This window comes from Cavia porcellus, unplaced genomic scaffold, assembly GCF_034190915.1.
Source record: "Cavia porcellus strain 051 isolate PalLab524CR breed Dunkin Hartley unplaced genomic scaffold, mCavPor4.1 scaffold_1, whole genome shotgun sequence".
Classification (NCBI taxonomy): domain Eukaryota; kingdom Metazoa; phylum Chordata; class Mammalia; order Rodentia; family Caviidae; genus Cavia; species Cavia porcellus.
In genome coordinates, this window is record NW_026947484.1 from 94,039,864 (window position 1) to 94,062,420 (window position 22,557).

At 42.0% G+C, this 22,557-nt stretch overlaps 1 protein-coding gene across 2 annotated transcripts in view; it reads left to right on the top strand.

Annotated features, from left to right (window-relative positions):
• The first annotated feature begins 5,411 nt into the window (after positions 1-5,411).
• Acer2 (alkaline ceramidase 2) overlaps positions 5,412-22,557 on the top strand; it is a 30,110-nt gene continuing 12,964 nt past the window's right edge. Inside the window, exons 1-4 of one of the 2 annotated variants that reach the window (XM_063251769.1) lie at positions 5,412-5,647; positions 12,449-12,563; positions 13,232-13,373; positions 21,774-21,911. In XM_063251769.1, the coding sequence (XP_063107839.1) occupies positions 5,540-5,647; positions 12,449-12,563; positions 13,232-13,373; positions 21,774-21,911 (503 nt within the window). In that variant the 5' untranslated portion in view covers positions 5,412-5,539. The remainder of the gene's footprint in view (positions 5,648-12,448; positions 12,564-13,231; positions 13,374-21,773; positions 21,912-22,557) is intronic. The other variant, XM_003472212.5, reaches the window with a different exon arrangement.

A 22,557-nucleotide genomic window follows, 5' to 3' on the forward strand; every position in this document is an offset into this window, starting at 1 on the left:
CCTTGCACAAAAGAGATCTCAAAAATTATTCACTATGTCTTTGCGAGCTACAGTTAAAATAATATCTTATCTGATTTACCTACAAGTGGCAGACAAAACTCGCCATAACAAACCTCAAGCCCTTCAGGCACAGGCAAGCTTCAGCCTGACAGTCAAAATCCACTTACCTTTCTATGTCCAGTCTGAACACTGTATTTTCCAATGCAGATCACAGACAAGCACTTCTGGACCGAGGCCCACTGCCAAGTAGAGAGAGGCCATTGAGGGCCTGTCAGCAAACAAGTAGAGGGCACCTGGCCCAGCAAACTCGGGCACCTTCTCACAGTGGCTGTGGGGAGCTTGATAAGGGCTTGCTGCCCACAGCTCTTGTCCTCAACTGTTTTATTTTCCTTTTGATGCTGGGGATTGAACCCAAAGCCTTGGGCATGCTGAGCATATACTCTATTGATGAGCTACACTCCCAATCCTCTCCTTCTATTCTAAGCCTGGAGTTTCAGATTAAAAACAAACAAACAAACAAACAAACATACAAACAACAAACAAATCCTTGCTGGCATTTGGTTTCCCTGGTAGCTAATGGGCTGGAGGCTGACTCTGAGCCACTTTTCTGGGTGAGGAGACTGAGGAAAGGGTGACCGTCTCTATTGAGTGCTTTCTTTCTTTCCTTAGTGGCAGCAGCAGCCTTGGCTTTGGACTTTGGGGGAAGCCAAGTGTGCAGTCCACCATGAAACTGTGCCTTTGGCACACTGGTTCTTGTACTCGAGCGAGAGTCAGAATCCTTTAATCTCGTGCTGAACCAAACTGTAGGACTCCACCCTAGTTTGTGATTCAGTAGGTTTTGGGAGGGCCCTGGGTGGTTTGCATTTCTGAAAAGACCCAGCTGATATTGTTGCAGCTGGTCTGGCTTAGAGAACCGCTGGCCTGAACAGTGGACCTGAAGCAAGACCAGAGTGAAAGCTCTGCCCATCAGGAAAATTCATCCTTGATCAAGCCCTGCTTGCGTCATTTGCTCAGGTAACTGAAAATTTTTTATCCAATAAATATTTTGTGACTTGATAATTTCCACTTGTAGAACCAGAGAAACTGGATATTTACCATCAGATATTTACACAGACCAAACATACATTGTTATACACGAGGTAAAAACGAGATATGGGCACTCTGCCTTTCTTGCAAACGTTGTTCCCTAAAACCTAGTCTCTCATGGATCTGTATCAGTGACTCATATTTAGACCAAGGACAACACAGATAAACTCACCATCAGAAGTAGCCTTGTGCCTTGAACTGTCTATCACCATACCCCCACCTTGAAACAAGCTCCATTTGTCCTACATATCAAAATTTGGAGAGTAGTTGCTAATCATACTATTAATATGCACCCATCTGAAAATGAAGTAGCTAATGATAGGCTCTAATGTTAAGGTTATGGTTGTTCCAAAAGTTTTCACATCCGAAAATTTTTTACTATACTCACAAAAAGACCAAAACTGGTGTCTTGGAGGAATCTAGTTTGTGCCCTCTGTCGCTCGCCAGGGGCCTTGTTTGCTGCTCGACCACTGTCTTTGTGCAGCTGTAGTAAGAAAAAAGGAAGACAGTGAAGGGGTGAAGGCAGAAAATGCCGCATTGGGTGTGGATTATTTTAAGCTGAAACCTCCTGAAGAAGTGTAACCCCGAAGGGCCATTTAGCCTGACTTGTGCTGCATCCGGAAGGCCATGTGGTTTCTTCTGGAGATGGGCTGGGATGTAGCTCAGTAGTGGAGCGATTGCCTAAGGTGTACAAGGCCCTGAGTTTGTCCCTTAGTACAGCAAAAAGCGAATAAAAAGGTTCTCTGCGGAAGGATATTTTTTATACACTCTGATGGAAAATAGCCCTTATTCAGAGACTAGTAACCCGGGCTTTAAAAAAATAAACATGCTCTTCGAGCAGTTCTTATCTTCCACCACGTCCTCCCTCGCCCCTATACACCTCTTAGTAACATCCCTAAATTTACTAACCTAGTCCAGCACACACCTATCTTTTCATTGCCTTATAAAGTTAATGTTCTTAATTTTACAAGTATAAAGGTACCATGGTTTGGTTATTTCTTCAGACTTCACTGTCTTGTGCAAAGCACCATGTACGTATGGAATTAATAAACTTCCACTTCTCTCATCAATCAACTCTTGTATTCATGGGTTCCTAGATCCAGCCAAAGAGCCCACATAATAACTAGCAGGGCTGGAGGGGCTCTCCCTCCTCCCAGTGGAGGCCTCTGCTCTTGAATCAGAATCATTACTAATGGTAGAGTACCCTGTGGAGGATAAAACCCATCATTCCCTTAGCGGGACTTGGGGAAGAAGCATGAGTTACTTTCAGTAAAATTCCTGTTTCACTGTTCTTAAACTCACATTGTTTTGCACTGTAGCTGCCAGAATACTGATGTATTTTACAATAGGTATTGTTTTACCATCACAGTTGGTCAGATGGTTGTCATAATGTGGTGTCATTGCTTGCACAAGCACAAATCTGGTGATAGTTCTCAGTGGTTGATTTGGCTACTGTAATCTCCATGTTGTATGAGTTTATAGAAAGCCCCCTGGAAAAGAAATGTATTGCCTCTTCTCTAAAAACTTTCCATGACTCTATGGCAAAGGAAAGTACCTACATAGTGAAAGAAATGTTTTTGCCAGTTGTTCCTCAAAGGACTAATATCTAAGATATATAAAGAACTGAAAAAATTCAGATGCCTCTTTCCCTTGCTAAATTTAAAGATCCAATTAAATCCCAGAATGACACACACACACAAAAAAGGGCATCTGAAATGATTAGACACTTCTCAGGTGAAGAAATACAAATCACCAATAAATACATGAAAAAATACTTCACATGCTGGCCAATTGGGAAATGCAAATTAAGACAACCCTGAGATTTCATCTCACTCTAGAAGGAATGGCTATGATCAAGAAATCAACCAATAGCAAGTGCTAGAGAGGCTGTAGGGGAAAAGGAGTCCTTCTTTACTGTTGATGGAACTATAAATTGATACACTAATATGGAAATTAGTGTAGAGACTCCTCAAAAATCTAAAAGTAGAAATTCCATTAGACCTAGGTATCTACCCAAAAGAGTTAAACACATCATACCACAGTGGTGTATGCATATCTAGGTTTATAGCAGTGCAATTCATAATAGCTAAATCTTGGAAACAGCCTAGTTCTTCAACACATGAATGGATAAAAATGTGGCATTAAACACCATGGAGTACTACTCTGCCATAGAAAGGATACTCGTGTCATTTGTGGGAAAATGGATGCACATTGACACCTAATATTAAGTAAAGTCAGATAAACAAGCTTAAATACCATATGGTTTCTCCTATCTAAAAACTCTCTAAATATATATTTATATAAGTATGAAATAAAAGACAGATAATGGAAAAAAAGAGAGAAAAAAGGTACTGTAATCCAGTGTGGATAATGCATCTAAAAGTGTACCTTGACTTACTACGATTGCCTTACATGTTTTATATGTTTTCTGGTCTATTAATCTTGTTTTCAACCTGTATATTTGATAATTAACTCTATAAGTTCTTATAAACAAAATGAATCTGATGCTGGAAAAATAAAAGGGAGGCGGGGTGGGGGAAAGAAGGAATTTGGGAATTGAAATGTGTTACGTACATACCCTACAGTGAATGGAGTCATTATGTACTGCAAACATGTACAATAAAGTGGGGGAAAAGTTATGCAAATAAAAGCAAGGTCATCAAGAAAAACCAAAATCAAACCAAAGCAGAACTAAATCAAAACCTTTCCTTTTGGCACCTTCAGGTAAGATCGAGAAAATCCCAGCATTGAAGCAGGTGCAATAGGTGTCAGTTGCTTGCAAACAAACAGCAGAAACATTGCATTTTCAGGATGTGGCAACTCAGGACATAGAGGACCCTTCTGTGTGAAACAACACAGACATCAAGGGCTATGAATTGAAAAGTTATTCAGAAAAAGAGATTCTGAACGCGAAAAAATCATAGAAATTCCTTTATAAATTTATTTTTCTTTTTGGAGACACGGTCTCGATCTGCAGTTCAGACTGGCTTTGAACTCCTTTTGAAGCCCAGACTGGCCTCAAACTCAACGTGATCCTCCTGCCTCAGCCTCCCAAGTACTAGGATTATGGGTGTTGAGTGCCACCACATCGTTTGTATTTTTCTTCTTGAATGTGCGTAAGAATGTTGTATAACGAATGTATTACTAAAATGCTCATTCAATAAATATTTTAGAATTAGAATCGATTAAAGCAGTACAAATAATTTAATTGGGAATATCTTTTTTTAACAGCCGCTCTCAGTCTTTTTGGTCTGAGGTTTCACTGGTGACTCAGCCAGTCCTGCTGGGACTCAGTCTCTGGGGTACAGAACAGGGTATTATGCAGGCACAAAGAAGGAGATCTTAATGACCATCACCACGGACAGCTGCCAGGGTCTCTTCTGCCACTATCCTTACCTGGACCCATTCACCCTACCCCAAGCACATGGAAGGAGGCCAGGAGTCACCATTAAAGTAAAAAGAGTCTTTGCAAGGCATCTTGGGAATCAGTTGGTTTTTATTTAGAAACTATTCAATAATTTCAGAAGCAAAGCAGTTACCAGCAGGTCTGAGGTCATCCCATCTGAATTTCTAGCCCTGCCATTTACTGGCTAAGGGGGGGGGGCTAATAGAAATCATCTCACAGGATCTCTGCACAGCAGTGCTAAATGAGTGACACATGAAGCTCTTCAAATGGTGCCCGGCACATGTTAGGTGCTATGTAGGTGTGCTCTCTTTCATATTAGATGTCCTGGAGATGTCACACCTGCCATGCCGGATCCTTCCTAGACTGGGGTGACTGAAGTCCAACCCCTGAAGAGGCAGGGCAGGAACACAATGGAAAGTGCTCCTAAGGGCTCCGCAGATGGCCCAGGCGACATCAGCAGGTCGCAGAGCCTGTCGCAGTGCCTGTGTGGAGCTGCCCCCTAAGCAAGGCCCTCCCGGCTTCAGGAGACCAGAGGGCAGCGCGCTGCTCCCCTTGAGAGCACACGCGTCCCGCGTGCTCGAAGCTAGATCGTGTCAAGCCGCCCTGGGGATCAAAGGGGTGTGATTCCTCCAGGGTTTCCTTTTATTATGATTTTTGTCGGGCAGGGTTCCTGCGTGCTCTGCCCTATTTAGAAGCACAAGGAAGCGTGCGTGGGCAGTACCGTCCGGAAGCAGCCGGGCTGGAACTGGCTCCCCGCCTCCCAGAACCCTCCCGACCCCTCGCAGCGACACCGCCCCCCCGCCCCTCCCACGTGGACCCCCGAGTGGGCGTGGCCGGTGCCACGCGGGGGCGGGGCAGGGGAGGGGTCTGCGGGCGGGCAGGTCTTGTCCAGAGGCGGAGCAGAGCGCTGGGAGGCGGCGGGGGAGGCGCCACATCCGGCCTTTGCCCAGAGTTGCATAAAGCCGCGGCCGCGGCAGTTTACCTCCAGCAGCAGCCCTGGGCTCGTCTCGGTTTCGGGAGCAGCTGCTCCCATGCTCCGGAGCGGCCATGGGTGCTCCGCACTGGTGGGACCAGCTTCGGGCGGGCAGCTCGGAGGTGGATTGGTGCGAGGACAACTACACGATCGTGCCTGCCATCGCCGAGTTCTACAACACGGTGCGGGTGGCGGGAGCGGGGTGGCCGGCGGGAGGTGTTGTCCCACGCGCCGCGGCGCCGGGGCTGGGCGTGGGGCACCGCGTGTGGATCCACGCCTCCTCCTCCGCGCGCGGCTCCTAGCTCTCTCCTTCGACGCTCCTGCCCCCTCTGCAAGTCTAGGTTCATCCTCCCGCTCCTGTCATTTCCTTCCGATGGCTCTATTGTCTTGCTTGGTTCTGCTGGTCCCGGAGCCAGAGGTCCGCTTCCGTCCATACTCCGAGTTCGGGTCATTTGGGGGCGGTGGGTCCGCCGGGACAACTCCCTTCTCCCCTAGGGTCTCGGTGGCGTGACGCGCTTGGGTCGCATTGTGCGTTTTTGCCCTGAGTACCTGTTCTGGGGGTCGTGGGAAAGGCGAAGTCCCCAGCGGCAGGACCGGGTAGGGCCCACTCCACCAAACTGGCTTGCCCTACTCCCAAGAGTATGCTAATCATTTTTGATCAGAATCAGGTTAATTTCTACAAGTTCTTTTTTTCTTGGTTTTACTATCCAGTTCTGCTCAACTCAAAGTTCAGCTGCCTCAAGCCTGTGCTTTTCCCCTTCTTAAGTCTGAGAAGCAAAGAGGAGTTTGGGGGACGCGTGTTTTCTGGGGGTCTTTTGAAACGGGCAAGCAGAAATTTCCCCTCTCCAGAATCCTAAATTTTTAGTCTTTGTGGGAGAGGGAATGCCTTTGCTTATCTCTGTGCCCAGAGACCGATGTAAGACTTTGCATGATCATTTCTGTGGTTTATCTTTTTATTTTCCAAACACAGAAAAACAGGAATTCCTGGTTTGAGTCATTGTGAATTTGGGGTTGTTATTTAAGATTTTCCCCCTCGGATTTGCTGCATTTTATTTTATTTTATTTTATTATTAATGATTTTGAGGTAAGGTTTTGTAAAATTGCCACAGTAGGACTCAAACTTGCAATGGCCCTGCCTCAGCTTCCCGGTGTTCTGGGATTACAGTTATGCACCAAGGTGCCTGGTAAAACTAGGCTCTTGAGGAGTGAGCTGGCATGCCCACATTCTAGGGTCACAACCCAAAAGTCTTGGTTCTCCTTTTCAGTGCCAAGATGCATGGCTGCCCTCCACATCATCAGCACCCCTCCTTTTATGACCCACTGTCTGTGAGGCAGAATTTATCTTCCTTCCTAAGTACTTACACCTATGTGGCTATCACAGGACCAGACAGATGCGGACATAGTCATCTGGGTGGTGAGGCCAAGTAGCCGTGCTCTAAACTCTTGAGATGTTCTTGTACTCTGCAAGAGCTTGGTGTACTGTGTGGGTGAAGTGCGGGTGTTTTGCAAGAGTTCTAGTAGGGTGATCAAAGTTGTCTTAGAGTTTTATTTCAGACTTTGCTGATGTTAAAACTGAAAGTGAGCGGGGTATGGTGGATCAGGTCTGGAATTCCAGCCCTTGGTAGACTGAGACTTGGGAGGGTTACTGTGACTTTGAGGCTAGTCTGGGCTACATAGTGAAACTGTCTCCACTCTGACACCCTGCACCCCCACAATACAAAACAACTCCCCCGTCCCACCACCAATCTGAAAGTGCCGTGTTCCTGGAACCCTTGTCAGTCCTACACAAACCCAGTAGTCATCCAGAGATAGGAGTAGAGAGTGGAGAATTAAGGAAAAATACACAATTAAGATTCACAATGTACTCAGCCAGGCTGACAGTCTTTATCTGTTTATGAACATATTGTTGGGAAAGTTTCCAGCCTGTGGTTTTCTCTGGGAAACTGCAGGATGAGATTGCAGTGTGCTCTTGAGATTATTTGGAGCAAATGTTACCTAGGAATCCACAGAATGAGGAACTTTTAAAGGAAATAATTAACACATTTTGAAATTGTGGTTTCCTTTTAATTAAAAAAAAATCTGGCTACAGGCATTAAACAAACATTCTCCAGAGGATAATCCAACAGTAAACTTTAAAAATATCCCTTAGCCGAACTATTCCACAGCTCCAGTGATCCCTACAGCTTTGAAGGGAGTTCATTTCTCAGAAGAGATGGGGCCCATTTGCTTTTCCTTATTTCTTCTGCTATTTCATCCCCTTTTTGTCTTCAGGAGAGTCTCACTTTAATCTGGGCTTTTCTTTTCCATGATTGGTACCTGTGGAAGAGACTGTAGAGGCCAAGAAGACTTGCTTAGTTGGATGGGCTTTGCAGAGAAAAATAATGTCATTTCAGTATTATTTGGGAGCCCGTATCAACAGAGTGCTTCTAATATGTGCATTTAAAATGTTGAAGTATCATAATTTTACTGCAGTTGCAAAAGATGACTTCTTGCCTTTGTGAATAGTATATAAATACTTTTATTTATTTATTTAGGTACAGGGAATCAAGGTCACGACCTCATGCTTGCCAGGCAGGGACTGTGCCTCCAACCTATATCCCTGGCCCAATAAATACTTTTAAAAGTGATTGATGTGGCTGGGTATGGTGGAACATGCCTATAACTCCAGCTAGTTAGAGGCTGAGGCAGGAAGATCACAGGTTTGAAACCAGCCCGGGTAGCATAATGAGGAGAAGGGTGACTGGGAATGTAGCTCAGTGCTAGAGCGCTTGCCTGGCATGCATAGATTTCTGGAGTCAGTATCCACTGCTGCAATTACAGGGGAGAGGATTCCTGTGTTAACTGTTGTGTTGCTGGTGGTAATATAAATCTATAGAACCACCCAGCGGACGGCTGGGCAGGAGATCATTGCACTTAACTGAAACAGGGGAAGATGAAGAGATTTGAGGCAATAAAGATTACTGGGATAAAAGTTGAAATGCAATACATTTTCCAAGTAGAATTGTAAAGTGGGGCTCCCTCACCTAGAAACTGACCTGAGTAAATTGTGCTATTGGCAGCACTGAGAGCAGGTGATCTATATTCACTGAAATGAAAAGGTTACGGAAGCTGCAGAATGGTAATATCACGGTATCTAACATACAAAAGTAACATATTTATGTAAATTCATAGAAAAAGACTTGAAGACTGAGATTAGTGGTTATCTTTGATAAAGAGGGTAGAAAAAAGACTGGCCCTGTAACAATCCTTATTTTTCCTAAGGAGAGGATGTTCATATATGTGAAGAGAAAAAGATAAAGTTACCTTTGGTATGTCAATTTCATTTTTTATTTTCCTTTCCTTCTCCTCCTTCATCGCCTTTTCTTCCCTCTACTACTCTGTTTAGCAAAAGGAAGCCAAGTTTAAACCACAGAATGGGTCACGCGTGTATAGTGTGTAATACACTTCAGTTTTAGGTACCTTCTGAGGAGGTAAGTTGAGTTTGGAATGTGTGTGGGTTAATTGGAATTGAAAATCAGTTTGGTGTTGGAAGGAGTTTGCTGGCAATACAATCAGATGACTGCCTCTCACCTTGGCCAGCCCTGGACCCTTCCCCTTGCAAAACAAAGTGTGACTTGCCTGATTTCTCTCTCTGCCGGGTCTTTTTGTAGTAGTAGGGATTGAATCTAGGGCCTTTGCACTGAGCTGTCTTCCCAGCCCTTTTTCAGATTTTTGAGACAGGGTCTCACTGAGTTGCCCAGGTTGGGCTTGAACTTGTGATCCTCCTGTCTCAGTCTCCTGAGTGCTGGGATTACAGTTATGCACTGCCATGTCTGACTGAATACCCTTCATTTTAACCTTCAAAGACTCTGATGCTTTATATGGCTGCATTACTGAACAGAAATACCTATTTACAGTACGTATACTTTTGTCCTGATTCCTCCTAACCTGCTTTTGGGTGAAGGCAAATTGGCTCTGTTTTTAGGACTGAATGCCACTTGGGACATCTCAAGCTGTTTATGAGTTGACTTACCCATGGTGACCAGGAGGTAGCTCATAGGGGTCCTAAGTGAGAAAGGGAAAGATCTGTATCTCAGGACCAACTTGATGAAGGTCCCTTTTCTGCAGAGTCACGCAGGCCTGCCAGGTATCTATCTCATCCTGGGTTTTAGTCAGAGGCAGCGACTTTGCTCCCATCCTGTCCCAGCAAAGGGTTTTGTTCTCCTTTCTTATTTTATTTCTTGTCACTTCTTTTATTCTTGCTTTCTTTACTTGTTTTATATCTCTCCCATTTGATCTTTTTCTCTTTTTTATTTTTTTTCAAATCCACTTCAAAGAGAATTAAAAAAGAAAAAATCTCCCGAATTTCAAAACACACCGATCTTTCTTTCTTTTTTAGAAATTGTTATTTGCAGAGTGCTGGTGCCTGACTCCAGGATTTGCAGAAGCATTTCGTTTAGTTATATGCTGGTGTGCGTCCTTTGGCTTGGGAAAGCTTCTGCCCTTCCCCACAGCACAGTTCCAGAGCCCACCCTCTCAGTTCCTTTGAGGCTCCTCTAAGTGACCTTTCTGTATTGTCCAGCGTTGGTAACCCATCCTGTCTTCTAAAAGCTGTCATGGCTTTTACTGTCCAGACTTCATCTACTGACCTTCTCCTTTTCTTTGAGTCTTATTTTGTGGACCCCGCTACTCCATCCTCACGGATTCTGCTCATTCTGACTTGGCTGTCATCTTTGCATTCTGCACACTTCTGCACCCACAGACTTGGACAAGGACCTTCTTGTTCCACAAGTAACGATGAGACTTAAAAATCTGCATGTCTGTCCCACTCCATCTTCTAGGATGGCCTTAGTGTTAAAAAACTATAAACACTATACATGTTGGCAAGGCTTAGGAGCCTTCCTTCTACATCGGTGGTAATGTAAAGGTGCACAATTCACTGTGGAAGACAGGTCCCTGGTTTCTCAGTGAGGTGAGTATAGAGTGACCACATGGCCAAGTGCCACAGTCTGCAACGTGTAATGCAGAAATTTGTTTCACGTGGCTCTGAAGGCTGGCCAGTCCCAGCTCAAGGAGCCCCAGATTTGCTTTCTGGTGAGGGTTCTCCGCCTTAGAGATAGATTGCTGTCTCCTGATGTGTCCTCATGTGGTCCAAGCGCCCTCATACCTCTTTTGTTTTTTCTTTTCTCCTATACTTTTTCCCCAAAGAGTGCTAATTCAGCTCATGAGAGCACTGACCTTCCGACTTAAGTTTTAACATATGAATTTGAAGGAGGCACATTCAACAGCTGTTAACAAATAAATGGATACATAAAATGTAATATAGCTGTACAGTGGAATATTATTCAGCTATAAAAGAGAATGAAGTACGAGTTAGTTCTGCAACATGGATGAACCTGAAGAACATCAGGTGAAAGGGCCTAATTGCATAAAGTCATCTACTGTCTGATTCCACTTACACAAACTCTGTAGAATAGGTCAATTTAAGAGAGACAAGGACAGATTAGCAGTTACCAGGAGGTGAGGAAGGAGAGGATGGGGAGTAATTACTTTGTGGGAGTATAATTTCTTTTGGGGTGATGAAAACATTTTGGGATTAGATAGAGGTAATGGTTGCCCATTATGAATATATTAAGTGCCACTAAATTTAAACTTTAAAATATGGTGGATTTTATTGTGTGTGAATTTTTTTGATATGTGAATTTTATCTCAATTTTAAAAATTCAGCAAGAAATAGCTAGCTATTTCTTTAAAAGCCCAAATAATCAATGAAAAACAAAAAAACAAAGAGAGGGTCTAGAGTTCTGCTTTCTAATATAGCTGTTTCTGGCCACAGGTGGCTTTTCGGCACAGGAAATGCAGTTAGCTCAAACTGAGACTTGCTATATACTTGTGAAACTGCAAAGCTGTGCTATGAACAAAAGAATGTAAGAGATCTCATTAGTGATATTTTTATTTATTATTTGTTGGTTTGAGTTGGAGTCTCCCTAAGCTCCCCAGGCTGGCACTGAACTCACAGTCCTCCTGCTTCAACCTTTTACATAGCTACGATTACAGGCATGTGTCGCCGCCATACCTGGCTGATGATATTTTAGTAGTGATTGCACGTTCAAACAATATTTTGAATATATTGCATTCAATAAAATGTATTATTAAAATTTAAAAAACACTTGAATGCCTCCTAGAGACATAACAGAAAGGCATAAAGCTACATAAAGCATCCAATAAAGTGATCTCGCTCTCTCCTTTGTTTTGTTTTTTTGAGACAGGGTCTTGCTGTATAGTTCAGGCTGCTTCTGAACTCACTGTGTAGCCCAGGCTGGCCTCAAATTTGCAGCCTTCTGAGTACTGGGATTACAGGCATGCACCACCAGGCCTGGTGATGATCTTATTTTAAAGCTGGGAGGAAACTTAGAAATTTGATCTTTACCTAAAAAATAAGATTTGATTAGGTGAGAAAGCTGACAAAGTGCTATTAAAGAGAAAAGGCTGGTCTTGCTAGCAGGAGATTGTCAGGAGCTGAAAAACATCTAGTCTCTCATCCCTGCATCAAACTGGTTTTATGTTTGTTTTTGTTTTGCTTTGCCATTGTTTAGTATATGCCTTATTTTTGGAAAATGTAGTTCAAGTAAATCAGAGTATTTTATAATTAATCTGTGTAGAAAACCACTAGTTACTGGTTTTTTGAATCAAGAGAAAAACCTGGGCTACTTTCATAATAGGATACAGTGCTTAACACCTCCCCTCAATCTGGGGAACTTACAATTAAAGAGGCAGCAAGGAGCTCCCTACATGGTCTCTAAAGAAGTTTTAAGTTTTCCTGGTTTTATATTTGCCAGAAAGCGAAAACAAAACCCAGAAGGGCATGAGGTTAAAAGAGGTTAAGCAACATGCATGGCCACATTCATTCTAAGTTGCGAAGGACACCCCCGGAACAAGCTGCTTTATTTTTTGCTCCTTTGCTTAATATTCATCTTTTCGTTTTACATTTTTTTCCCCTCCAGATCAGCAACATCTTGTTTTTCATTTTACCGCCCATCTGCATGTGCTTGTTCCGTCAGTATGCAACATGCTTCAACAGTGGCATCTACTTAATATGGACCCTTTTAGTTGTAGTGGGTAAGTGGCTTTGTGTGGGAACACAGACTGAAAGGAAGGAAGTCCGATGCTGCACATTTCTTAGCCCATTTGAACATAATGTTTTGTAAACCAAAGTTACTCTGACGTCAGCAAACTTTCACTTACTGGAAGTCAAAAGAATTCTTGACCGTGGCTTGATAACAAGGCTGCTTGTTATGTGTCACCACATAACTGCATTTGAGACTTTAATTGTGGCACTGGAGTGTTCTGAGACCACCTGAAGAAAGTAACTTAAAAAAAGAACTTAAAAAATTTAGATGTTTGAGTCCTCATTGCCTTCATTGTTCTGGGAAATAATTGTATAATTTCCATTTCCTTCCCAGGCAGGTTGGAAATTCTTAACAGTGAGATAACGCTGACTTGTATTTACTGCCTGTTCCAATGAAGGCTCAGTTAGATGAAGACAGCATGTGCTGAACCGTGAAACTTATAATTCTGATATGTAGCTATTTGGGCACTGCTTGAAACCTTTCTGCCCTGGAGGTCTGCATGCCCGAGTGGTGTTTCTTACTTCAATTTCTCTCAGAGAGCAAGAGAGTGAGTTGGTGATTCTGATAGCAGCTGGTGAAGGGACATCCTTAATGTGTTAAATTGGTGAATCTATTCTTCTGTGATGACCTTGTTTTATTTGTTGTAATTGATTCTAGGAATTGGATCTGTCTACTTTCATGCAACCCTTAGTTTCCTGGGTCAGATGCTTGATGAACTGGCAATCCTTTGGGTTTTGATGTGTGCTCTAGCCATGTGGTTCCCTCGAAGGTATCTACCAAAGATCTTTCGCAATGACAGGTAAGCTTACGCTAAACACTTCTGTGTTTACCACTGGGTGCAGAACCCAACTTCACAATGTTTACGTCAAGAAAAGCAGCACATGACTAAACTCATCCTATACTCATGAGCTTATTGTATATTTGTGTAGTGTCCACTGACTCTTGTAATCTTATAATACAGTTGAACTGACCTAAAAGAAGAAATTTTAATAAAATTTGGGGAAGAGTTTATATAACAGTAGGGACAAAAAGTCAAAGATGCGGCTTGGTATGAACAAGAGTGGAAGGACTTTCAATGGGAGAGAAATGTCTGGGTCATAGTTCAGAGACCTTTAATTTCCTGTTGAACATTTCTTTGAGTGCAATCCAACTCTACCAGTTTAACATTTAGGAGGTAGAATTCTTCCTAATTATTTGGTTCTCGGAGGTTTAGAGCTAGTTTTCAAATTGCATTTGTTTTTTGCTTCTGATTACTCTCTCTCTCTTTGACACTCATATATGTGTGTGTGTGTGTGTGTGTATGTATGTATATATATATGTATGTATATGTGTACCTCCAAGTACTTTAATATCTATTATGTTAGGGTTATGTGATTATTCATTCAGTAAATATTTTTGAATACTTATTTTGTACTATGCATTTTTCTAAACACTGGAATATAGCAATAAACAAAATTGCAAAGTTTCTTCCTGTTCTGAAATTGTACAGTTTACAAATACAATAAACAAATAAATAATACAGTTTTAGTGTGATAAGCACTGTGTTGAAAAACGAGGTTGGCAAAGATTGATGGGGTGACTGGGGCTGCTGATTCAGTTTGGTTAGAGAAGCCCCTCCTCGGAGTTTTGTGAGGTTTGTTAGTGTCTGAAGGCACAGAGGAAAGTCAGTGTAACAAAAAGGAGAAATAACCCTGGGCTACAGTACCCACTTCTGTAGAGAACACTGTGCTTTGTCAAAACATATATAGCATATGCATAAGTAGTTTAAAATTATGGATTCAATGAAGCAAACTATGTGTGCCAGACAAGAGTTATGCCAGGAAAGTAACAGGATTTGTTAATTTTTTGCTACTTTCAAAAAGAACAGGAGCTGCTGACTGTGAAACACTTAAGGCTGCTCTCTGGGGACTGAGGTGGAGGAGAGTTGGTGAAAAATACTGATTGCAAGTGCAGGTTGTAGAGCTGTGGGCATGATACCCTAATTTTAGAATGAAAGAAAGGAAACTCTTGGAGAATGTTTTTGAATATGCACAAACATGCCTGGCAGGGTGAGGACACCCAACTACAGCTGTTGGCTATTCTTCAGCATTGGTGTGGAAAGAAACTTTATGTACTTTTATTTTTAATCTGAACTGGCCGAGATTTTTTTTTAAGGAATACATGTAAATTTTTAACACTAATATTTTATTTTCAAGCGATTTAGGGAAGAAAGCATACTTTACATAGATGAGCTGTACAGTCTTTGTCCTGGGAAGAAGGATTTGAATTGAGAAGTATTACGTCTCAGTATACTGGGTAGAAATATGCTTCCGAAGGTTACTTAGCAAAAAAACAAGGATGATTGCAAGTTCCAGTTGTTGATGAAGTGTAGTTTCTGTCTTGTTAAGAACCTTTGACTAGCAGAGAAAGCATGCTTTTTACATTTCTTTTGACCCTAAGGACTAAACCTAGGGCTTCATGCATGTTAAGCCTATGTTCTACCAATCTGTTATGCTCCCAGCCTCAGAAAGTATGATAAAATGTGGCCAGAAGGGCATGTCTGTGTATGTGGGCGTGCACAGGTATGTTTGACACAGAGTCTTCTGTGTAGCTCAGGCTGACCTAACACTTGCAATCCTTGTACTTTAGTTGCCAGGTACTAAGATTACAACTGACATATGCCCCTGTGCCTGGCTCTGGTTCTAGACTTGTTTTTTGTTTTTTCTGTTCAACTTCAGGAGAAACTTGGGAGATAACGTAGAGAGCACAAGCAGGGGAGAGGATGATTTTGTAGGCATGGACTTTTTTACTTTTCCTGAAAAACCGTTTGTCTTTCAGCTTTTTCTCCATCTCACAGAGCAGAAAAGCCACCTCTGTCCTTTCCCATATCCTAGTGCTTATTCAGTTAAGGACTGAGGAATCACTTTTCTCTTAGAACTCATCTTTCAAGTCCTGGGCTCAAGTAAGAAATTAGGAAATACGGTTTTTGCTATTTGTTTGTGGCATTCTGGAGTCTTAGGAAATTCCAAGTGATAGCTTCTATTGTGTTGATTATAGAAGGTCTTTCTCTTTTTCTTGTTTCATGGAGGTAGGAGTGGGGCGATGTTGGTATGAATAGAGAGAAGAAAATGACGTTGGTAATGAGACCTTATCAGCTTTAATAATGAAAATATATTGTGAGGCAGAGGTGTCTGTGACCATTTGGGACTCTTCTGTCATCAGCATCCTGCAGCATTTTTGTTGGGGAGTAAGTGAAGAGGGGACTGCTCTGCCCTCGGTGTGGGGGAGAGTCCTGTACCACATATGTGTATCCCTGGCTCTGGAGCCTGTCTGGGTTCAATCCTAACTTTTATTGCTTATAGACTATGTAACTTGTCTATGTTTTCTATTTCCGCATCTGTATATGTAGGTAACAAACAGACAGTACTCACCTCAGTATTCTAAGAGTTAGTCCTGTCAGATACTCATGGCAGCGCTGAGGGACATGGTCATGCTTGGTCATTTAGCGGTCATTGCAACTAGTGGTGCTGAGAGGGACGTTCTGCCTGGAATCTCTGAGACGTGTGTGCATATGGAAGCAGAGGAGAGTCACAGAGAAACTTACTGAGCAAAGAAAGAAATGGCGCTGTGACAGGAACAATTAATGTGGGTTCCAGCTCTGTTGGTCCGTCTTCAGTGTCCCAAAGATGAAGAGGACACGAAGGCCAAAATGCTTTGTGTGGGCTTCACCACCCACACTGGGAGATAGTGGAAGTTCTGCAGTGGGAGTGGGGAGGTCAGACCAAAGAATTTCTGTGGAAACCAGGATTGCTATAGATCAGGGACTATCTGGTTTAGCTGCCTGAACTAACCAAAGAATTAACGTATGTCTCCCTGCCTCCCTTATCTTACTGTATTTGTGAGTGTGTGTGTGTGTGTGTGTGTGAGAGAGAGAGAGAGAGAGAGAGAGAGAGAGAGAGAGAGAGAGATCTAGACATTACTGGAATATTTCTAGCACATCTTAAGAATATGAAGAGTTATTGAAAATAGGGTAGGTGTTTTGGTAAAGTCTTTATTGTAGTAGAAGACACATTGCCATTACTCCCCTTAAAATGCTTCGAACTTCGAACACATTTATCCCATTGTTCTGGCCACTTGCTGATGCAGTTCTGGGAATCCTCTTTTGTGAGTCTGTAGATGTGCTGTCATAACTGGCTCCACATCTTGAGTTCATTCAAAACGCTTACCTTTCTCGGTCATTTTGACTTCAGAGTGAGAAGTCACATGGTGCCAACCTGCTGAGTGCAGTAGATGAAGACAGGCCATAATGTTGTCATGGCACTGGGCAGTAGCATTGTATTTTTCGTCACCTATTAAAGAACTCTGAAACTGCTTTAGAAAGTGATTAGAGGGCCAGCGATATAGCTCTGCAGCACACACACCTACCTGGCAAGGGCAAGGTTGTGAGTTTGATCCCCAGTACTAAAAAAATAAAGTGAAAGAAAGAAATAAAGTGATAAGAAGGATGGGTAGGTTTGTTTGAAATAAGGGAAGTTTTGCTTTTTGAGGTTGCTGTATAGCCCAGGCTAGTTTTGAACTCACTGTGTGGCCTAGGCTGGCTTCAAACTCATGATAGTCTTCTTGTCTAAGCCTCCTAAGTGCTAGGAATACCAGTTGTGTGCCAACTGGCAAGGGGGTATATTTTGAAGGGGATTCATGGCATTGTGTCTTTATTTAAACATTCATTGTATGTGTTGATCAATCTTATAGCTCCAGTGTGAGGGTGCTGAGGAAGAGACGATAGGTTTGCTGGCTAAATGGGTATGGATCAGACAGACATGGTTTTGAATCACAATTCACTTTTTTTCTTCTTAAAGTTCCAAGGCCTCAGATTGCACATCTGTAAAATACAGTTAATAAAGGCAGCTCCCTCATGGGATCTGAAATAAATGGTAAAATGAAGTAAAACATATAATACAGTGTCCTTTACTTTATATACTCAAGACATGTTAGCAGGTTTTTTAAATTTTTTTTTTATTTTAAAGAGGGTAAAATTAAATAGAACAAAACAGATCATAAGAAAACAATTTAAGAAACACAGATTTCAAAGCAAGACCACTGGAGATCTTCACTATCATATTGTCTCTTGTTTTCTTCCAAATAGTTGCCCATATCTTCACACACAGTGAATTCATACAGAACAATATACTATTAAATTGATCAGAACAGAATGATGAAGGCATTTTAGGCCTTCAAGACCAGACAATAGGGAAGTCAACTATGGCTGCCATGTCCCTCGTTCTCTTCCAAATAGCTGTCCATATCTTTACGTATGTTGAAATTAAACAATAGAAAATAGACTAACATCACTCTGAACAGAGAATAACAGTATTGCTAGATTTTACATTGTGATGCTATGGAATTAGCATTGGGTATCTTAGTGTCTCATTTTCTTCAGAGTATCTGTTGATTACATCGTACATTATAGAATCTATTCTCGTAAACTGTTTAGAAGTTCTACACACGTGTGAGTCTCTACATGTATACCTATCCTTTTGCATTAGAGGGAAAAACAAATCAAAACAAGACAACAACACAAATTCCTAGAAAAACATGAAATGAAAAAGACATAAAATCACAATACTAGGTGATCTACAGTAGTTGCTATGCTGTCTCTTGTTATTTTCAATAGAATTGTCTATATCATCAGGCATAATATAATTGAACATAGCACTACATATCAACATTAATAAAAATACAACATTGGAGATATTGTAGGACTTCAAAAGCAGTTAAAATAATCAAATCGGAGTGGGTATCCTATTGCATCTTGTCATCTTTAGAGTAGTGGCCTCTACTCTTAGACTTAATACTATCAAGCATACCAAATTTGAATAAAATCAGTCAAGACAAAACAGTAGTCTAACAAAACAGATTCAAATAAGATCAGTCATAGTAAGACAATGTAAGTAATACAGGGCTTCAGGTTAAGTTAATAGGAAATTAAGAATATTTACCATAGTATAGCCTGCTATTTTTGGGATAGCTGTCTATGCCCTCAAATCTAGTACGAGTAGACAGACTGGAACAGAATAAAATCAAACTAAACAGAGTGATAAGACTAATGTGGCTTTTAAATCCTGATACACTATTAACAATGTCCTCTGCCTTCTTTTTTTTAGACAATATGTTAGCATTTATTATGAAAGGCTAATCTGGACAGGTAGTTGGAAAATAAGGTTTTCTAGGACAGTAGGGAAATTGTTAATGTCCACTATGTCAATAGGATGTAGTTGGCGGGTGAAGAAAAGGACTTTCATCTTCGAATTACCCAGGAATCTTCAGAAGATATATTCAGCTATTAATGGTTATTAATAATTTTTTGATATTTTTTTCTGAGAAAACAATAAGAACAGAGAACTGTTGTAGGCTCATCATACCTACTTTCTAAATAACTTATCCCAAAGCATGTCTTTTATGATTTGCTGGTGCAGAATCTAAGGGGAAATCTCACATTTTAACCTCTTCCTTCTTTTAAAATCCTCAATAGCAAAGGAGCAGGCCGGAACCTGACCAGCCTTCTTCTCCACTTGCTGGATGACCCAGGGCTGGTCTTAAACCCTCTGAGCCTCAGGACAGGGCTGGACCAGCCTCTCAGGTTCCTTCTGGGACCGAATGCTGTAGCCCTGTGAATCTCCAGTTCTCCCCATTACGAATAGGTTATGTTTTGGTCCTAATGGGTGAAGGAGTAGGCCCTGACCAGGGATGTTTCCATCTCTTAAGGAACATTTAGGAAGTTTGTGGACATGTTTTTAGTGGTCACATGATGATAGGTTTTATCGTCCAAAAATTCCAGTTCATTTTAGAAGGGTAAAAGGTGCATTAATAGGTATTTGTCCAATAAAGCATCAGATGTTTATATAATAAAGCATGTAAGAGGGTTGGGAACCACTACCCTAAAGGGTCTCTAATGATGTAACAGTAACAGCATTATTATATTATAGTGCCGAGTTGCTACATTTTGGTTTGGAGAATGAAAGCAGAGGGGCACTAAGGCACTGACCCTGTGTTCCATCACCAAATGGGCTGAAAAGTAGGAAATAGAGCAGAGAGTGGTGGGGCTGGCTGTCATCACAGTTTAGGAAGCACTCTTAGGGCCTCTGACTTGTGCCTCTGGTGACTCAGGTCTTCTTCGTGGCTGGCTCTCTGCTGGCTGTGTGACTTCTGTTTACTTCTGCTGGTTGCAGATAGGATGTCCTTGTGGGCCAGCACATTCCTGTGGCCTGAGGGTGGCTGTGTGTGTGTGCATGGGCTCCCTGGAGAACGCATGTGTTTCATCAAGCCTGGGCCTTTAAAGTATTTGGCAGTACTATACAGAGCCTTTAGGGCCTGAAGCACCAGCTCAGTCTGAGTCTCCCCAAAACTGGTATTATTAACAGTAGTAGTATTACTTAAGATGAAACCCATTCTCAAATGATCATTAGGAGGATGACAGTATAGATGTCATTTGCATGCAACATGTACCGGACACTGTGTTAAATGCTGTAATGCTCATAAGAATACTGTGATTGCTAGTGCTTTAATTTTTATGTGGAAAAGCCTTGAAGAGTTAAATTGTCAGGTTGCACAATGGCTGAGTGCTAAGGGCAGGAACTGAACACATGTCTGTCTCACTGAAATGCTTATACTTTTAATCAGTTTATTGGCCTCTCTAACCTGAATTCTAAGCCACTGGGTATGGGGAGGTGATAAACTTTGGGCATTTCTGATGATGTGTTTATCTAATAATAAAAAAGAACAAGACAAAATATTTAAAAAGTTAAAAAAGTTAGAATGAAGCTCAAGGATATAGAAAGGTGGACAGGGACACAGGTGACATAGTAAAAGGTAAATAAATACATGTAATCAGGATCTGAGGAGAGGAAGGAGGGAGCCAACCCAGAGAAACAAAAATTTCAGGTAGCTTCCATGTTTAAGAGCCCAGGGAAAGCGTGATTGTGGGCCTGCCACTCGTGCAGATGGCTGCGGGCCGTCGTCCTCTGGCCAGAGCAGGCAGCCTTGCATCCGGTCACTGAAAAAAGCTTTGGCGTCAGGAGAAAAACATGATTCTCTGGAGGATTCGCTGCCTGGACCCTTTCCGTTTATATTTTTTCCTCTGCTAGAGTTCAGGACTACAATGAGTGTTCATTCAATCAGAGAGTTGGCAGCTTGATCAATGATTTCCTGTGCCTTGATGATAAATGGTTTTCCTATTTAAGAGATAAATTTGTGTTTTGCAAGTTCAATGCCCTTTGATTTCTCTGTAATAGAATTTCATTCAAATTAGTTTCCTGACTGTGACCTGTTCCAGGGCATTTAGCCAAAGCAAATTCTGCTAATGAGGAATAACAGAAACTTCAGGAAAATTGTGTGCTCCTCACTTTAAGTCCTAGATGAAGATGGAAAGATCCTCCAGTCCAGCCTCTTTGTTGTATAGATCAGAAAAGTGGGAGCACGACCAGGATCACGTCGCCACTTCTGGCTCTTGTCACAGAAGTGACCTCCACTAAAGGATGTGAGGACAGTGTTGATGTTTTTTTTTCAAAATTTGTCACGGGAAGACTTGTGGAGACAAAGTCTAGTGCATACTAGACTGGTAGGTTGTTAGTTGCTGTAGATACTATCAGAATGTTGTAAAAACAAAACTTAAGTTTTGTGTGCTATGCATATTAGGACTTTTTTTGTCTTTTAAATGAGGAGATTTTTGGTTTATTAATGTCTCTCCTGCTCTTATAAAAGCCATGTTCACCTGCTGGAACAAGGGTTGCATCCTGTGAGCCAAATGCATCTTGTTTATGCAAATCAGCTTTACTGACACACAGAGTTTAAGGACCTGCAAAACCTAAACCATGCTGATCCTTTATAGAAAATGTTTATCAACCCTGCTATGGAACATTGAAAAAGTACAGAAAATTAACACCCAGAGAATAGTTACCTATGTCATCATCAGAAACTTAGGTAGATTGTATTTTTACCATTCTTCTGGGTAAATACCTTGAAAATCTCTGATTAGTTCCTGAGAATGAATTCCTAGAAATGGAATTACTGAGCCAGTCAGTGTGACTGACTGTTAGACCTTTGGTACTCAGTGCAGAATTTCCTGGTGGCTTGCACAAATAGCAGTGCTTGTACCTCCCTAGCATTAAGCAAATAAACAAGAATTCCTTTGCTAATGAATTTGGTTTTGCTTCTGTGGATTCAGGGGCAGGTTCAAGGCAGTGGTCTGCATCCTGTCTGCAGTTACAACCTGCCTGGCATTTGTCAAGCCAGCCATCAATAACATCTCTCTGATGACACTGGGTGTTCCCTGCACCGCGCTGCTCATCGCAGAGCTGAAGAGGTAGGTGCCGGCATTCCTGTTGGTCCCTTGGGGTGAACCAAGCTCTGCATTCTTTTGCTGGCCTCCAGCCTAGAAGACGACTTTTATTCTTTCTGACTGTTAGATTGAAACAGGTTTGATGGCTTGGTTCAAAAGGCTAATGATCTCGTTTTCAGATGTGGAGCATCATAATAATCCAAAGCATGCTTATCAGGGAGATCTCAGTGCAGAATGAGGTGCTAGACTTAATTCTGTAGAAGGGAAAATAGATTTGTACATATGACAAAAATAAGGAAAAAGGGGAAGTCATTGCATTCATACACAGAAGGACAGAAAGGATGGAGACAGGGAAAGTACATTTCTGTATACTAGGAAGCACTAACCTGCAAACAGACACCCATTGAAGGTGAAGCGTTTTCTGAGGCTTAGTATCTCGAAAGCTTTGGTAAAACTAAGTGTCTTACTTGAAGACTTGAATCTGTTCCCCTGTGCGTGATAATTGCTGTGTGTAATGTGTTGAGCCAGGCTTCTCTCCTAGTTTGGAGGGAAGATAGACATTTCTTCCCGAGTGCTTTGCTTCTGGAGCTTCTTTTGATTATCAGCAATAGCAGTCAGGGCCAGAGGTGACCAAAGAGATATTTGAACTTGCTGCTGGCAGTGATCACTG